Below are 19,205 nucleotides of genomic sequence, written 5' to 3'. Positions count from 1 at the left end.
GCGGTAAGAGTTTCTTCTGGGAGCTTAAGGTCGATTTAGGATGGATTGCTGTCTCGCAGCACTAGTTGTGAGTGGTGTATTAGCCCTGAGATAGCCCTATTGACTTATTCAGGTCCCGGTGGCACTGGATGCACACGGGTTATCGTGGGGCTCATTTCTCAGGGCAAGGTCTAGTCACACAGTCTTCCCAATGAGAGCGCCTTCTGCTGGTACATTGGTTGGTTGTGTTGATGAATAAACCGGCCGCTTATTAATTGTTGCATATAAGTCAGGTGTTCCGGCGAAGTTTATTTCAAGTCAGGTCTGTCCGGGTTACGTCACTAAGTTTCGACCAATCAGATTTAGCCATCACTTCGACGCAGACAACTTTCTTGGGGGACGGTATACTTCGGTCCCAACGGACTCGTCCCTAGCCGCTCAGGTCGAGTTCGGGCAGCCAGTTCTTGACACGGGTTTCTTGTGCTCGCGCTCGAATTGCGGGAACACGACTCAAGAACACTGTTCTCGTAACAGAATCACACACCACCTCCTCGTCTGGATAAAGTGAAAAGATGGCTTCCAAAGCCATAGACAATGGGAACTTAAAATTTATAATTTTCCGTAACACAGAAATGAATGTTCCGGTTTATATAGAAAAGAATTCAGCCCACCCAAACATTAACTCTCGAATTACGTAGCCCACACGGACGCCGCCATGTTGCATGTTGCTTGCCACTAACTACCAGCGATAACCGGTTGTTTGTTCCTGGCGTTCGAACAACAAATCGAACTGTTCGTGAACGTACGGGAACAAGCCGCCCGAACTCAGCCACTGGGACTCTCCGGCCCCCCCCCCCCAGACGCGCCGCGCCTCGAGGAGGAGGGCGCCCTTGCCTTCGTCGGAGGGGCGCGGCGCCGCAATTCATAAGTAACAAAATGGGCTATTTCATCAGAGGGAGTGATCGTGAGATCTCAGAAAAACTCCTCTGTGCAAATGCCATAATAATGTGGTGTTTGCTAATTGTTAAGTGCTGTAGTCCCATGAGGGCGCTATTCATGTTGTCCATGAATCGCTCGGTACGTTGCCGTGTAGTAATCTTGGTGTTTTGGACATGCTATGCGGACACGAGAGATAGTGCCAGGTTTAATAATGCATTCATTTATAAAATGTTAATGGCTTGGTTATGTGAGTTACAGATAATGCAAATGGTTAGATATTTAATTGTCCAGATCGATTAATAGAGGGATTAAGTTGCAATCAGTTAAGCTCCGGTGCCCATGAATATACGTGTAAATTGGTCGTTCGCGCCACAACCTTGGATCTCTTCCAAAACTTCTAGAAACTTTGTAGTCGTCAGGTTCAGGGCCTGGAATGGTCCTGTAGATTTGCTGAATTGTACCAGCAGGGTTGGGGGCCCTAGGCTAGGGGCAGATTGGCTACATCGACTGGTGAGTTACATGTATATAGCAAGTTATATAATAGCTAATATAAGGTCATAAAAGTGGCTGTATGTAGCAGGGTGCAAGTTGAATATAAAATTTGCAATGTGGTGTGCACGTACGTGTACCTCCACCTTTGTTATTGTACATGTACATGTACAATATACTATGCATGACCTTGGAAATCCGCAGCATGTACATGTTACATCTTAAGTTACATGTAGCACCTGCAATACTCTTCATTGATCATGGAAATTGGTATTTAATTTACATTTAATTTAATTTATAGAACCAAAGATTCATGTTTGTTTAAATTAATAATTTTGTACTGGCAGGTCTTTTCATGAGCCAAGGAGATCTCCAATAAACCAAAATTTGAGAGTGACACAGGAACCCCAAAATTTGGCCTCACCGCCTCACTTTCTCTCGTCACCGGGAATTACACTACAAATAACACGATTTAAACCAAGCACCAAATCTTGTGAATGACCGGGCTATTTAGTCCCAAAATAACTTCAAAAGAAAGCGCCCATTAAGGGCAATTAATGCACATATAAATCTAGGGCACACAGCATAATGCAAATAGCTGCGCAAGCATTAAATTTGATGAGATCATACCAAGCACCAACAAATGCAAGAATATTCATCAGTTATATTCATTCAGTTTTAAGGTTGTAGATTACCAGTGACAAATTGCGGCGGCGATCAAAGGGTATAAAGGGGTTTCGTGGCTGTGAAACAGATGGTGCGTAGCAAGCGTTCGCTGCGCTCTGGCTACGGTCATACCAGGCATGCCAGAAAGCGGTAATTGGCCAGATGTTAGAGCCTGGGCAGTTCAACTCCTGTGTCCTTCCTCTATGGTACACACTAGCTCCACAAATAGGGCCGTAGTGGCTCTCTTTTACAATCTGTCTTTTACATGTCGCCACCACAGCCCTACTTCAAGGCATGTCTTAAATGCCTGAAATCAAAACTGCAGGATTGTCACAAACTTTGAATCCTAATATCTTCCGAAATGCGAACGACTCGACAATTTGAGCTTGGACTTTCATATGAGCACCCTAAAGCTTTCCAAAAGCGTAAATTTTCCGATGTATGGCGCCTTGAAAAACCCGGCCTGTACTATGAAATGCTGACCACGGGCGGTGCCGACAGTACAAAACTGGTTACCGTCACCCTGAGAGTGTTTGCTTGCGTGATAGACGAACAGGGTACCAGTGAGATAAAATCTGAATACATTAGTGTGCATGTTATCAATGTCAAGGAACTTTTCATGAAAACGGTGAATGGACAAGTACCAATCTTTAGAATTTATAACACACACAGTGTGCGTTTATTTTTATTTTTTATTCTTTATCGGTTCCTAAATTCGTCCAGAGGGGTGTCTTTGGGGCCAGATATTTTAGTCTAAGTCTGTATATCAGACCCGAACTTGAAGAGTCGCCAGGGAATCTTTGGCCATGGAACTGGACTAATTTCCGGTTTTACTTTTATTTTCCTGACAGCGTGGTCTGTCATTTATTCGATGGTGGGGGTAGACTGCAGATCAAGCACTTGAAGGGCATAATTTAATGATTGGTAATTTCTCCATCCAATATTTCCACAAGGCATTGTCTGGATACAAATGCGTTTTACTTGTCCAAAGTGTCATGAGTGTATCAGGGACACATTAAAACACCACTTGCCTTTGCACACGTACTTTGTCAAAATCACACATTGTTTTAAAATTGTATTAAAAGTGAGTGTGCTGCGACTGCGCGATAAGATCACAGAGAGACTAATTATTTCTTCACGATTCACAACCAATACACGCTTGTAACCAAGCTATGTGCCAGTGTCCGGAAGTAAGACTTTGTCGGTAGTGTAGAACCGTTTTCACAAAAGTTACCGTCACGTACGGTCAGAAGAAGACATGAAAGGAAAGACAGAGGAACGACCCAGATAAATTATGTGCACGCCTATGCAGCTCAACACAGCTCATCCCGAGTCTTCATCTCACTGAAGAAATTCAAACTGCTCAAGACATCTCCAAGATCCCAGTAGAGGTTTATCTACCATTTAAGCAGGACAGCCAGTCCCTGAGACAAGATCTAGTGAAAGCTACAGCCAGGATCATTTGCGAACACATCCCTCAGCTGGAACATTTGCAAGATCACTTCTCAAACGCACCTCATGAATTCACCAAAGAATCTTTCCTTTCTCGTTCAATAGCCTTTATAGAGGAACATTTTATTTCTCGATAAAATCGGATTAAATAAAATGTGGGGATGAGTAACATCAATAGCTTTGAGGTTTTACCGACTAGTTTGTAATATTTTGCGTTGTGGTAGCGAGTACAAATATTTTTAAAAATCTATGATTTTTTCATGAAAACGTATGTAGGTTCCCTTGGCCTCTTGACGACAAAGGATGAAACTCAGACGTCTCAAATGATAGAACTACTTCGCAACTATCATAAGTATGTTCCTCGTGCATCTGACGGCCAGCCAATGGTAAAAGTTCTGTAGAGCGATGGCCTGAGTGCTGAAAAGGTCAACAATGCCCAACTTGCAGTTGATAATATTTGTGGAGGGGATCTTTGGAGCAGGTTGGAGGGTATTGTGCCAGCGGCCCAAGAATGGCATAAGCGTGTGCTTCTCTTGCAGGTGAGAAAATGCCCACATCCAAAACTGGGTGCACATGCATATCATATCTCTCCAAGAAAGTTGATTTTAGATGCTCTTCCTAACTTGTCTTTCAAATTCAAGTATTAGAAAATCGAGTTAAGTATCACAAAAAGACCTTAGTTCTCAGTACAAGTATCAGCAGATAGAAATTTTTTTGGACGTTAACAATTGGAAATTATTTTGACACAGGACACCTATGATAAGCTCTTCGATACAAACAGATCAAGAGATTTTGGGACTCCGGCAGAATTGCGCAATCGTTTCAACAAGCGAAAGTTCAAAAAACATGTAAAAGAATGCTTCGACCCGGCATAGGAATTGATGGAGTTCAGCACAGAGGGATACGTACCAGATAAATAGATAATGATCCAAACGTATACTGCACCTGTGAACAGCGGAAGTGCGAAGAAATGGACGAATGTTCGAACCCGGCATGCCCAAACGGACAGTGGTCCCATCTGAGTTGCGTGAATTTAACCCCACGTTCTGTACCTAAAGGAAAAATGCCATGGTTTTACTGCGAACTGTGTCGGGTATCGATGGAAAATAAAAAATGAACAGGGGACACAGCACAGTCGAACACAGTATGATGAAACACCTGTAATAGTTTGCACGAGAGAATACAGCAAAGCTCTAACTTGGCATGGTCTCAATCACATCAGAAAGACAGCAATCGGGGAAACAATGGGCCAAAAATGCCACAGTATTGGAGACATGATTTACCGCAGTTCACCCTGAACAATCACACGAATAACACCATATTTGCCATTAATCTCTTGAGCAACACCAATGGAGCCGCATCCCAACGACTGCAACATCAACTTACGTGGAGTAGAGCAGTCAACACCAACGGGGGGTTCAATAACAACATTGCATGCGACTTTCACTTGGAGCATCTCAACAACTACTACAAAGGTTAGGAAATCGCCAGGACGGTGAACTGTCCCCACACTAAGTTTACATTGTGCATTTTAAAGATGTAACCGTTGCCTCTAATACCCTGAAATTAAAATGGACGTTCCACACGTGTCCAAGACTTACAAATTAAACAGTTACCGATCAAACATGTTGAATCAAAGGCACTTCGCGGGCTTGTTTTCATTCTCCATAAAGTTCAGCTTAAATATCAAAATGTTACTAACAAATACTGGTCATACCTTATCTTACAGCAAGCGTCAATAATGCCAGAGGATGTAGGTCGCAAGAAACAGTAAAGAGACACAGCTGCATGATTGGTTTAGGTGGCACAATAAACGAGGCATTCGACCGTCAAGTAACTGAAAGGGAGCCTCGATATTCCAAAACAGGAGGAGTGAGGGAGAGGAACATGCGATATCTGACAGAACACCTTGTCAAATACAAGGTGAGTATTATGAATGGGGAGTGAGTATATGGTAATGAACAAACATTCATATGTTTAGGGTTGGACTTGAAAACTACTAAAATTATCCACGGATTCAACAGTCTGCCAAAAGAGCCACTGAACACGAACAAAAGGCTTGCCCCATGGTATACTCACAGGAGCAAACTAGCCAGAAACGTACAACCTGTTTAAAAAATTATGACAGCTCACAACATCAACTGGGCTTCAGACAAGGTCACGGTGCAACAGTTGCAGATACAGAAATTGCTGAGAGTTTGGTGTCAAACAGGCGTGCACCTACTAATGTATTATATTGTAAACTGAAAATTGGTACCTCTCCTTTATATACTCTGCTTGAACTATTTCTTAATTCTCTTTTGGGGTATTTTTTAGATTATTTTTTCGTGGATTTCCTCCCTATACCCCCATCCGCACCCATGAAGCATCTGCTTCGTAATTAATAACTAACAGTTTTAATGTTGTTTGTTTTGGCATGCCCGTGCATGCATGATCAGGTATGGGCCGATGCACCTGGCAGGTTCCACCAAAGTTTTCCAAATTTTGTCCACGAACGTCTACAAATCCACAAACTCTAAGTCGTCAAATCACGAGTGGAAAAGCAGAGAGAGAAACTGGCGAAACGGAGGGCAAATATGCAAAGCTGCATTGAAACACCTTCACTGACAAGTTCAATAATCCAGTAAGTATCTTTGCAGTGGATCCTTTGTTTTTTACCACACATACACTTCGAAAAGCAGGTTGAACAGCACAGACACAAACCACATCTGCAGAAAACATCAGGGCAACCCTTACATTTCTCTTTGGCCATCGTGTATGTGCCCATTGCATCTTGCATCGAGCTGTCGATTACAGAATTTGACAACATTTGTGACGGAGACAAGTACTCTTTTCCAGCATTTTCTTCAAACACTCATCTTGGCTCAGGTTTATGCTTCATTTGTATGCATAGCAAACGTTGATGCCATCTCGTCCATCCCTGGCACATCGTCCAGACTCCTGCCAGTAAAGCATAGCCGTTCTTGGTATTCCCCAGTTGACTACAATGTCTGTGTCACTTATGTTTACACCCACGCCCACTGCTAAGGTTACCAATAGAACCTTGATCGTGCTATTAGCCTTTGGAAACGTACTAATAATTATCTCCTTGACTTCATCTGGAGTTCCTGAATGAAACATCTCAACATGTGCATTGTATCTCTTCACTTTTTTGTCCTTGAAAGCATCTTTTCCAAGCTCTTCTCAGAACGAATGAAAAATCGTCTGACATGCCCTAACAGAGTTGGTGTATACAATCATTTTCTTACTGTTCACTCTTTCAGATTTCAAATGGTCAACGATCCAAGGAAGAGCAACACGCTGATTCTCTGTTACGGTTTGTAAATCGAAGAAGATATTGGAGCGGTCAGGAATGATGGAGATTGTCATTTCATCGCGTTTCAGACATAAGCAGGAGACAAATATCTGAGTACACTGCTTTAGTGGCAGTTGCTGTCACAGCCGAGATGGGTGCATCAAGGATAGAAGTCACCAATGTTACTTGTCTGTAGGTCGGCCTAAAATCAAGTCCCCTGTGTAAAGCAAATTCACGGGATGTCAGCAGAGAAATCGTTAATTTAGAAAGGCACCTATCCTTTCAAAATGAAAACATAATGTGGGGAATAGAGGGAGATATTCATAATTTCTGGATAGCTTCTCTGTAACACTGTTAATAGTCCCAAAAAAGGGATGTAGTATGTCCTTGGAAGCATTTTCTAAATTTGATATGCTACCTTACTGTGCTTAATTGCAACAAATTTTTTATCTACCTTATGTCATTCTTTTTCAGTTCACTTTATTTAATGTTTCGGTTTGTGATTAGACCAGCGGCCATTTGGAAATACCTTGTTCTTGTATATGTATATGCTTTGAAATACTAAAGAACAACACTTACCGCTCCGACACAGTGTGTGCCTCATCGCATGCCTGCAGCAGAAGTTTTTGGTTGTACAAATTCAATAAAACCTTTCTCCAGTTACCTTCACGTAGGGCTTTGGGGATTGCAAACAAATGTGTGACCCTACCCGCAAAAACATCTGTGAAGAAATAAACGTGAAGCGTCAAAAGAACTGCCTTATATGCGAAATCAAATGGAAAAATCTGCACTTACACCTAAATAAGGAAGGCATCAGACCAAAAGCAGAGAAAAAGAGAGAGACAAGGAGAGGGAGACTGAAAAATATAAAAAACATCGATGGTCAATGTGCACGTCGGTATCACGCAACACCGTGACACGATTTCGAGGAGGGTGGGAGAACTGGCGGGCAAAATATACCTACACACTGTTAATTAATCTGAAAAATAAAAGTTTGCATCTGTAATTACCCTCTTTTTCAGCATCAGAGATTCCTTGCTTGATTCCGGCGGCGGTTATACCTTTGGCACGTAGTTCCACAACTTGATTGTCCATGAGAGTCTTCGATGGTGTGATGATCAACGCAGTGCATTGCACACCTAGTTTCTTTGAAAGCATGAAAGTTATACAAACCCATCATGTCGCCTCACCCAGAAAAGTATTACTATCCTGCATGCTTTTCATGGTCAGTATACTCTCAGCGTATAAATTTATGTCCGATTTTAGATTATTAACGGAACGAAGAGAATTGATGCCAGTCAGCCCCAAGCCTTTTTAATAATTCTACGTATGTCACTCCATATCTAACAGGGAAAGTGGTGCACAGGAACCCCGTATAATTAATGAATCTTTATCTTCAGCAAAACAGACAAGCGGTCAGCTAAACAGCAGTAATGAGTATAGGGTAGACGTTGACATGAATTTCCTAATATAAATTTACATGCATATGCACAGTGTACTCAATACTTTTTATAATTTGTCTTACCTGATGCATTAGAAGAGATGGTAGACAAACGCTTTTTCCATGACCAGTTGGTAGCAAAGCAAAGCAATCTAATGTAGGCCTATTCATAACATTTTCATTTTGTTCTTTTTGTTTATCCTTTAAATCAAAAGTAAAAGTATACCGAGCTTTAACTTCGCAGTATAAATCATCGACATCCTTATCGGTTACTGACATGGTGATGAATACTTTTTCGAACTGTCCAAACGTCAAAATGGATGAATAACGATGGCTTTAGAAGGTCTGTAGTGTACGCCGATACTGGAACACACGTTCACTCGCTTCGAACACGTGGAGTACGCCGTACAGGAACGTTGTACAGTACATGTACAGTACGTGTACATGTACTTACTTTGTACAGTGTACATGCACGTGCCACGCACTACACACGTGCGCTGTGCGCTGTACACTAGCAAAGTGCGCGCCCAATGATTACTGTGCAATACTGTGACGACATAAATAATGCATCCACGGCACCTGTCGGGTGCCCTGACTTCCAACGCACGAAGCACTGCCTTCGTTTTTCAAAATGGCGCTGGCCGTGGTCAGCATTTCATAGTATAAGCCGGGTTTTCGACGCGCCATACATCGAAAAATTTACGCTTTTGGAAAGCTTTAGGGTGCTCGTATGAAAGTCCAAGCTCAGAGGAATACGCCAATGTAAGTAAAATTGTCGAGTCGCTCTCATTTCGGAAGATATTAGGATTCAAAGTTTATGACAGTCCTGCAGTTTAGATCAGGCATTTGAGATAAGCCTTGAAGTAGGGCTGTGGTGACGACAGGTAAGAGAAAGATTGTAAAAGAGTGCCACTACAGCCCTATTTGTGGGGCTCGGTACACACATACTTTCAATACATTTGAGCTCGTAGCCTAGAGGGGACTACTGGCGGCCTATTGAGGTCTGTCGGAAAACACAAGTGTAAAGAAAATGCAGTGTCATCAGAAGAGAGAGTACCTGTGATGTGCTGGTCGTCAAAAACAGGTTGCCCCTTTTCTACTGCTTCCAGAATGTTTTGGCTTATGATACGTATACTAAAAATGACAGCATTAGCACTTGAATGATCCATGTCTTCTGTTGCCAAGCATGCCAATTTTCCAGTAACACATTCTGCATGTCTTTGTGACGGCCTGTCACCTATAAATTACGTATCATGTATATCTGCACAGCTGCAAGCCACTACAATACACAATTTAAATTTGTTACAAAGCACATTATTCAGGGGTGCCTGTCTGAACCTTGTCAATATCTTTAAATACTTGTTGAGGACTGAAATTAGCCCAATGTATGAAAAGCCTGAAATCGAACTTGCTTGAAAATTGACTTCCTTATAATTAGATCAGATGCAACTGGATCTACATGTTTCTTGATCAACTGATTCTACCTCATCATTCCATTTAGGTGACAATTCAGAAATAGCTTACTGACAGATTATATCATCTATAGAATTCCTGCCAAGAAAATGACTTTACTTGTAGGTGAGCGTTTTTATTCTACAGGTATAATATTTTCTTATGAAGCATGTCCAGAAAATATTTGTCCTTTATCGAAATTTTTAATTCCCTTATTCAAGTGATAGAACACTTGTTTATGAAATCTCTCAAAATACAATAAATGATTTTTATGATCAAATCCCAACAAAACATCAGTCATCTGGATTGAATCAGATCAACTTTTTACCTTGGTTACATATATTAAATTATTTCATAATTAAATCTTCACAAGAAACTTAACTGATCATCCTCATCATATCTGAGCAACATTTTTCTCTCGACTGAAGCATATCTATGTATCGAACTGATTGATCCTGTTATGAGACAATGAACAAGTCCCCATTCATCTCAACTTTGGAGCATTTCTTCAGCCTACACAAAGTCCATTTTCAGGTAGCCTGAATCTAAAATACTGGACAGTTCACATCGAAACTCGTTATATGATACATATGTGGAGGACAAGATAAGTGTTGGACCACAGGTATGTGCCACTGGAAATCTTCCAGCACCCTTCTTGACTCCACAGAATTCAACAAAGAGTGAATTGAAACACAGAATTTCTGTACTGGTGCAGAATCGGATGAATTTGCGCAGGCGTGGTGAATCCAAACTCCGAATGAATTGCTTGAGGAACCCCAAGGCTTAGTGCTGTCCTCTGCTGGGTTGGTGTGGTTTTAATCAGCCTTATCGTTTTCCTTGGTGTTGGCTTTGTATCTTCATATAGTGCCAAAACTGTTTGGTTTGTCGGTAGTAGCAGTTGTAAATCAGAACTTTGCTGCTATCAAATCCATGGCATATTTAGGTATCTGAATCAATTCTTTATGAGCTGCATTCATTTTCTCTGAAGAGGTTACAGTGTGACAGTCAGTCCTACTGAGGAGGTCAAGAAGGTGTTCTTCATCATGCCACTGAGAGCTTTGTTGATAACTTCTGCATCTAGAGGAGAGAGGAATGCACCGTATAATTCAATGAGCATTTCTTCAAAACTGCTCCTTCTACAAGGATAAGTGCCACAATGCGGGAGACAGGCAGGTTGGGAACATCCGCAGATCTTGAAACCCTTTCAATAAAATGCGGCCAACAGCATTCCACTCATCCCATCCAAACTCTGGCTAGATTGATAGTACCTTCTCAATCTCACTAGATGAACTTGTCTGATACAATTCAGCCCCAAATGCAGTGCATGCCTCTCTCGATACTCCAGCAGCGTCAGCTCCAACTTCACCTTGAAAACTGAAGAGCAATGGGATTTTCTGGATGTATGGGTCCTTGAATACATCTATCATGTCACACAGGATGTTGCCCCTGTAGTGTTATAGTTCGCTGGGCTCCCATCAGAGAAGACATGTATGGAGGTGTAGATGGTCCTTGTGGTACTGATGCCAACGAGTAAGGAGGTTGATGAGTTGCTGATCAAGGCAGAATGGGTGAACCAATTTGAAAAGTTGGTAAGAGAGGGGGTGGGGCGGGTGGATGAGGAGGCAGATTTAGTGAAGGAGGAGGCTGAGTTGGTGAAGGAGGAGGCAAAGTTGGTGAGCAGGGGGCTGAGTGGATAAGTCCTGTAGAGAGTGGTGCTGAGATAGTAGGTAGACACTCATTATCACAGTCTTGTGCTGAGTGTGCTTGCCATTCAGTTGAGATGGTTTCTGCCTGTTTGTCATAGCAGGCACTGGTATGTGTTGTTTTGGTTTGCTTAGCAGGTCGAGTTTCCTCCTCCCTCTTTCCTAGTACATTGCAGGAATATGTTGTGTGTAGATAGAACCTCAATATCCTATTCGGTTTCTCTTGCATGTACATATCTCCAACTGTTGCATCTGCCCCCAGTGGACAGTGGGTAAAATCGTGAAGGCAGCACTCAGTACAATCAGTTTGAGGCCTTTTTTGGACATGCCATTTCTGAAGAAGAGAAGTGTAGTTGCTTCCAGGAGGGCCTCCAGATTGGCATCTTTTTTTCAGATCAAGTTTTCTCACACCTCCACCTCTGGAACTGGAGGGATGTGTTTCATTTTCATCATTTTTAAAAGGGTGGATTTTTAAGTGAAATCTGTCCATTTTTTATCTCTGCCCTGTCCCAGACCACATGGAAGAGCGGATTCTGCTAAGAAATTATATGTATTTAATATTCATTGATGTCTTAAAGCTCATAGATGCGAAAAGCTCACTGACTTTAGATGCAAAAATTGAAAATATCAATAATGGAAGGGTGTAACAGAGAAATCACTGTCCAAGTGAACAACTTGAAAACATTGTAAACCTTAAATATTTTATATAGGATATAAATGGACATTTAACTACTAGTACTTATGTATACTTGGTCAAGTTCCTGACTTAACCTAAAACGTCCGCCATTTCCACATGTACATGTATTTATAGTGCACTCTACAACACCTTGTGGTTTGTTTTGTCTCTAGCAGTGGCATTGATAAATGCCATGGTAGTGTAAATTAAGGGTGATAACACTGAGTAGAATTACACATCCAGGTGCAGCCCAAAAGTTGTTAAGGAGTTGTTTTGCCAACTGGAAGGTAAAATGTGTGATTTGGATGTGTGAGGGTTTTGGATGAATCGAGGTAGGGTAGACCAGATCAGATGTCGATAGAAGACAGACGTGTGTGTTTGTTGTATGATCGCATGAATTTCAGCCACCAGGCGTAGCAAGCTACAGCGGGCTTTTGTTATCAGCGATCTGTCGATATGTGCTTGATTTATCGAGATTTGTTTGTGAGCGTTTTGGCTCTGTAAAACACACTGAAGAAAGAAATTCAGCAGTTCTGTCAACCAGACAACCGTAAGTGTTAATTCTGAACTTATCTGATGTTTTAAGAGTTTTAAACACTGAATTCATGAGCTTAACAAAAGTGGATTAATTCAAGAAGTTGTCAGTATTAATGTTTCAGAAGGTTAGACTGTGGACTGTCGATTATTGGACTATACATGTACATCGACATTTGAATTTACCGAGTTTTGCAGCAAGAAATAGTTATTAAGGGGAGCTATAAAGAGGAACTATTGAACATAAAGTGTTCTTTTGATTACTACCAAACAGTTGAAAAGAATTTGTTATGTGGAATATGGTTAAATGTTTTTAATTATCAGATGGCTTGAAGTTGAGGGACCAAACCCGAGATACTGAAATTTATTGGTGCTCAAGCCACTCAAACCAAGGAGGAGCCAACCCATAACTTAACCAAAGAGGCCGTGGGACACCCGGAGGCTGTGGTATTTCCAAGGATAGTGCCAGATTCTAACCAGTTGCGGTCCATATATATATCCTTGTTACATCCAGATCGCTTACTACAGTGAATTAGAGAACTTAAAATTGTAATAAAAGCGAGCTTTATATTAATGTTGTATGAAGTTAGCTGTATAATTGCCTGCAGATGACATACATAAGAAAGAGAAGACCTATGTATGCTTTTATCGCCTGAAAATTACCCACTGACGAGATAGTGTAAATACTTGTAAATTTATGAAAATACATGCAGACTTTTGAGAACTAAGTAGAAGGTCTCTGGTGTTCCTTTCGTTGTTGGGTTGTAAATATATTTAGTTGCAGACAGAAGGGACACACAGTTTGGGAAATATCCAGCAATGCCCACCGTCACTACTTGTTCGCCCGGCCCTGGATTCGTTCACCCAATCCGTGTAGCGCATGTTTGATTTTTGATTGGCATGCCCCACGTCCCCATATTTAAGGGGCTGGCCCTTCGTGTGACCAACCCGCTGCCGGCGTTATTTCTTGACCTGGCCGTATATTCGCCGTGTATAAATCATTTTATCGCATAATTAATTCTATAAAATGTGGTATTTAAGTTTGTAACGGTAGCTCTGCAGGGCGAGGGATTGCGCGATAAATTACCATGCCCCCTCGCCAGTTGTGAATGTTTTGTTAGTGCTCATTCTGGTACCTGATGCGCTGAGGAAGTGAATGGAGGCAAATAAACTAGCTAAAAGTAGGTAGAACAACAATTTTCCGTTTCCAGGCGTACCTTCCTTTCAGCGTCCCTTGTTTTCCGTGTAACTGGCGGTATATTTCCACCCAAACGGATCCAGGCCCTGGCCAAATAACGCGCAAGCGGCATCGTGACCGGGCTAAGTGGCCCTGCGAGTTTATTGACCTTCAAAGCAGAAACCGCCACAATACAGTCATGTCATACGAGCCCCGTGGTAGTCACTAGACAGTAAAACACGGTTTTCAATATCCGGACTTCTGATGGAACCGCGCGTGTGGCTATTGAAGTTGCTTGCGTGTCGTTCTTAAAAGTCTACTGACAACTATAAGGTTCTAATTCACAGCAACTTCATCCCGACAAATAGAACATAATTTTGTTATGAAAAAAGGAGGGTATACTTACATTTATAGAATACCCTGCTGTACTTTCCCTGCAGCTCAGTCACTAACCACCATTCTGTTGAACTTGCTTTTCTGTCAGGACCAACTATCCACTGCAGGTTATGTTCAGAATACCGTGAAAGGTAAGGGCTATATGCAGCACGTTACTTCATGGGTCCAATTGTTCGTGAACCGTGACCTGCTTGATTCCATCTATAACACACAGTTTGTCCCAAAGTGTGACTAGGTACAATCGCTATGTAATGCCCTGGTTGGCCAAACGTTGAGGGAACAATTTGTTTTGTTAGAAAATCAGTGAAAAGAAATTGTGGGGGAAAAGCTGCCCTCATACCGAATTTGACCCCAGGTAAAATAAGTAATGATAAAGGATATAACCCCATTTACTCGTTATTTGTTGGTGAGAATTGGCCCGAAGAAAATATTCGACAACCTCTATTATGGCACTTATTTTTTCTGTCGCTGTATTATTTTGCACGAATGGAGCAATTTTGTTTGAAAGAAAGACAAGAAATGTGATGTTACTTTATTAAGTTAAGATCAGTATTCATTTGTGTGTAAGCCATTGTAAACTATGTTTATCCTCAAGCGGCGTTTATTCACAATAAGTGGGATGTTGTGCCGGAGTGCGTCATGAGCTTGACAGTAATAGTCACAGATTTTGAACACCAAACGAATTTCGCTCGCAAGACTGACGAGTACTTGTCATTTCGCATCGTAGGTAAACTTACAAAAACTGTACTTATCCTTTAGTGTTTATTAGGTGAGGTGATATTTATACTGACAACATCATTGTTGTCCTTCAGGAAAGATCTGTTTTGAGACCACCGAAAGAATTAAAGAGAAAACAGGTACGACCTCGTTAAAGTAGTCCAAGTAATTCCTTTTAAAGGTGTTTTTTGGTATTTCCTGACACAATGGGTCGCAAAAAATTAGAAAAAGAAACCCTTTACTCACAAAAAACAAAGTTATCATAATTGGCAATTGCGTAATACCCGAAAAAGTAGCTTCACAGAAGCGATGTTGTTCACTGTGGTCAGTGTACTAATTGATGTTTATTCATGTTATAGAGAAAACTGTGCATTTATGCTTGCAAACGGGTTTTGTTGTAATACACAATTGAATGTTGTACATGTACACTCACCACAAAACGTGTCGCTTAATAAAGACTCTCTGTTCAGCACATTTTACAGAAAGGTTCATGCAGGACAAAATAATTTATAACTGTTCTTCAACTTCATACTTTATACGGTCCAAGAAAACTGCAGAGAGTTATTGCTGATAAAAAAGGAGTAAAAAGATGGACTTCTATCCTCAGTAGGTAACTAGATGTTGTACGATCACTTACGGAGAAGGAGGAGGAGCAAAAGTTGAACTATAGCAATAACATAGATGATTGGCTGAGCCCAATCAGCAAAATACCGAATTTTTTGCTCAAAACTTAAAAACTTTTGTTCCACCCTCCACGAATTCAAACTAACAACAATTTCAACAGGAATATAGGCTAAAACGATAGATTTTACAACTCGCAATTAGGTGACGTCTTACGTTATGCGCGAAAATAAATGATCTGGAAAATTTGACCGATGTGAGAACACTGCATAAAATGACAGCTTGGGGAGTTTGGAAGGAACATTTATGTACAATTAACTACTTTTTCAACGAGCACGACTTAAATTTTCAAAAGATCATTTTCAATTTGGCATGAGGTTTAGTCTGGAAAACATAATCCTCTTGTTTTCCCTGCTACGTCATTAAGTTGATTAAGTTTGCTTCTAGGCCTAACAAGAACAGCTCAGGAGAGAAACAGCAAAATGAGTAAAAAAATAATTAATAATAAATAAGTAAAAACACGCGAATGAATTCAGTGAAAATAACAGTGAAAATAACAGTGAAAATAACACGAGACTGATTTGAACTTGATCTGTCGTTCATTGAAATGCTGCAGTAATTTTCCATCTCATTTGCATTATTACATCAGCTTAAGTGATACCAGTATTATAACTAACATACAATACTCCCGCGATTATTTAGTCCCAGATTAAAGGAGGCTGCGTACCGGTCCAAATTTCCCTTGGCCTTGGTTGGGAGTTCCTAGATGAGGGTCACAGTCGCGTGGTTCTTTACCAGGCAGTGATAATTGCTCTCGGTACAACAGATCGCTTATAGATCACAAACCAACCCAAGTTGTGCATAAAGTATCATCTAAGAGACAACAGCGTCTTTCCTCCAACATAAACATAAACCCAACACTTTCATTTTCTCTGAAGATAATGGTCGAAAATCACTTATACCGTATCAAATTAAAGTTTACAGTACTTGGTTAGTAAACCGTAGATTTCATCTGAAGCTTACGTTGCGTTGCAAAGATATTTTCATCTTGATTACGTAACGCGACTGTTTTACCCTGCCCAACGGATGTATAAACGGTTTATGCTGCTTGTGAATGCAGTCACTGAATTCAAATTTTAATATATGACAAAGCTGTTTTGGTTCTTTACTTCTTGTGAATTTCTGAGGGACTTCTAAACTTGACACACGAGGAGTTTGTGATTTCTTATGTCAGAAGGCAGTAGTTGTTTAATTTACTGTTAAGTGAGTTTATTTCAGAGTGAGTAACCTAAGCTGAACTTATACAATTTACCCCAGTCAATTTGTAACAAGGTGCTTTTACTTCTGTAACATTAGCCACTTGGAACCATTTCAGGATGCTGTTTGTTGATGGAAAATAAAAGGTGACTTAGTGTCACACAACAGAACCCTGTTTATTTCAGCATCTTCATTCTCTATGACGCTCCTATGACCTGTTGTGTTAAATTGCTAAAATAAACACAGTATTTGACCATGGAGGAAGGACACAGAAGGAGTTTGAACTGCCCGGGCTATAACATCTGGCCATATACCGCTTTCTGGCATACCCGGTATTTCCATAGCCAGAGCGCAGCGCACACCTGCTACTCACCACCTGTTTTGCAACCATAAGCCCTCTTTGTACCCTATGATCGTCGGCGCAATTTTTCGTTGGTAATCTGCATCCCTAAAATGTTGTGTACTGCAGTATAGGAAGTTGAATATTCATGCCAATGTTGCTGCTTGATATGATCCGACAACAACATCAAATTTAGTGCTTGCGTAGTTCTTTTACTAGGCTGTGTACCCGAAGTGTTCATGTGCAGTTGTTGCCCTTATCGAAGAATTTCTTCAGGACTTCTTTTTGGAATAAATAGCCAAGCTGTTTGTATGATTTTGTGTTTTATTTGAATAAATTTTATTATGGCATTTGTACAAAGGCGTATTTTATGAGATTTCACGATCACTTCCTGTGATGAAATAGTGCATTTTGTTCCCAATGAACTGAGCTTTCCAGAAGTAGTGAAGATTTTGATGGTCAGTCTTAGCCAAACTCGTACCTAGTCTTTGAACACTGATGTATTGGACAGAGGAGACTAGAATTATAAACTTTGCATGGACAATGAAACAGTGTGTCAAAATTTGAAAAGTTTATTTATGATGACAAAAGTAGGTCTAATATCAGGAATTTTTCTCTCTCTATTTCCTGGTCATATCGATAGTTTGTATTTAATTGCAAGCAAAAAATTACAAGTATTGCCAGGATATTACTGGCCCTGCTTGTCTGGCTAAGATGCAGACAGCAATAAGGCATTTTTGGAATGTTTTCTATTATTCGTCAGACGCGGCGGCGACCATCATTAGACGCTTTGAAGTGCCTGAGTTAAAACTCCTCTGTCCTTCCTCCATGAATTGACCCCTGTGGCAAATCCCACTGGACAGAAGGACAAAACAGTGGACTTAGTAACCCAGATTACCTCCGCAAAGCATCACCCGATTGGTGCCCTGTGCGCATGCAATCACACAAATACCTCTGCGAGTCTGGAGTCACAAACCTTATTCCTTGATGTCTGATACCTGGGTCTCAGCATTCCTCTTCAGATGAGCCCTTGGAACATTTTAAAGATAAACCTGTGCTCACCCTGGGAATTGGAAAACATCTAACCTGAACTAATTTTTGGCACAGCCAGCACTAGAATGCTTATATTCTGTGTCTGCTAAAGGTGGTTTGTATATATGCTGTATACATTTTGAAATTTCTGATTGGAGAGAGGGGTAGATAGGGGCACAGACTCAACCTGAGGGGGAAACACACCTTTGTAGTTTCGCCACAACATAAACACTACTAACACTACTTAAACAAAATGCTTAAACATTCTGAAAGAGCACGATGCTCAAGTTTACAAGTCAGATAATTTCGTAAAACAAGATGGGAAAAAAAAAAGAAAAAAAGCGACAAACAGAAACCGGACAGCTAAAAGAAGCCAATTCTAACTGGCTGGTCCTTTGCAAGGATTTTCAGATGAATCAACGAATCGGAGTCTTCGTTCCAGGCCTGGTGTCAGTGGGGTCATCACCTCCATGTATTCACTCACAACATTTGAATCCAAGGTACCTGTAAAGCAGTATGTGGACTGTTTAGTGCATCATTTGCATGCGTAAACCACGCCAAACTTCTTGCTTGATGTTATCATTGCTGTGGTTGAGAAATTGCTTGAGACTTTCACAAATTTAAGTGCAGTTGAAAAAGGACATTTGTTTGAAAGTTGAGAAAGACATTTAGGTTTTTAGACAGGAAAAATTACAATTATTTCTGTAATGATGAAATTGTGGAAATAGAAAAAAACCTGAAGTGTGTGCATGGTCTCCTTAAAGTCGCCAAAATTCCTCGGATAAGTTTTTAATCACTTGAATCTCAGCTAAATATTCGAAAGCTCGCTAGTAACCAGACGAGGGTTCTATCTCCCTAGGCTTTGGGAATCGGGAAATAGGACCCTCATCTTGCCACCCATGCGCCCAGTTGATAACGTGTTAAAAGGCACGTAAGGAAAAATTACATAAAACAGTCCTTATTGAAAAATGCTACTTTAAACATTAAAGCAGGTAACAAAATAATTTGAAATTTAAATATGTTGGCCCAAGAAAACTGG

At 40.9% G+C, this 19,205-nt stretch overlaps 2 protein-coding genes across 4 annotated transcripts in view; both read right to left on the bottom strand.

Annotated features, from left to right (window-relative positions):
- LOC110986686 (b(0,+)-type amino acid transporter 1-like) overlaps positions 1–14,351 on the bottom strand; it is a 73,519-nt gene extending 59,168 nt beyond the window's left edge. The window contains exon 1 of one of the 3 annotated variants that reach the window (XM_087146564.1): positions 14,210–14,351. The gene's annotated coding sequence lies outside the window, so the exon portion shown is untranslated. The remainder of the gene's footprint in view (positions 1–14,209) is intronic. The other 2 variants (XM_087146565.1, XM_087146567.1) reach the window with 2 other exon arrangements.
- LOC110984691 (uncharacterized) lies at positions 7,398–11,140 on the bottom strand. Its single transcript, XM_022245115.2, has 6 exons — positions 11,054–11,140; positions 10,854–10,966; positions 10,709–10,790; positions 8,346–10,478; positions 7,831–7,966; positions 7,398–7,541 (listed from the first exon to the last, which is right to left on the bottom strand). The coding sequence occupies exons 1-4, from the start codon at positions 11,138–11,140 to the stop codon at positions 10,227–10,229; spliced, it is 534 nt and encodes a 177-aa protein (XP_022100807.2). The 3' UTR covers positions 7,398–7,541; positions 7,831–7,966; positions 8,346–10,226.
- Positions 14,352–19,205: the final 4,854 nt, after the last annotated feature.

Source organism: Acanthaster planci, linkage group LG15, assembly GCF_054643075.1.
Source record: "Acanthaster planci isolate LZ-2023a linkage group LG15, COTS_SCS, whole genome shotgun sequence".
NCBI lineage: Eukaryota > Metazoa > Echinodermata > Asteroidea > Valvatida > Acanthasteridae > Acanthaster > Acanthaster planci.
This window is presented reverse-complemented; position numbering and strand designations above follow the sequence as displayed.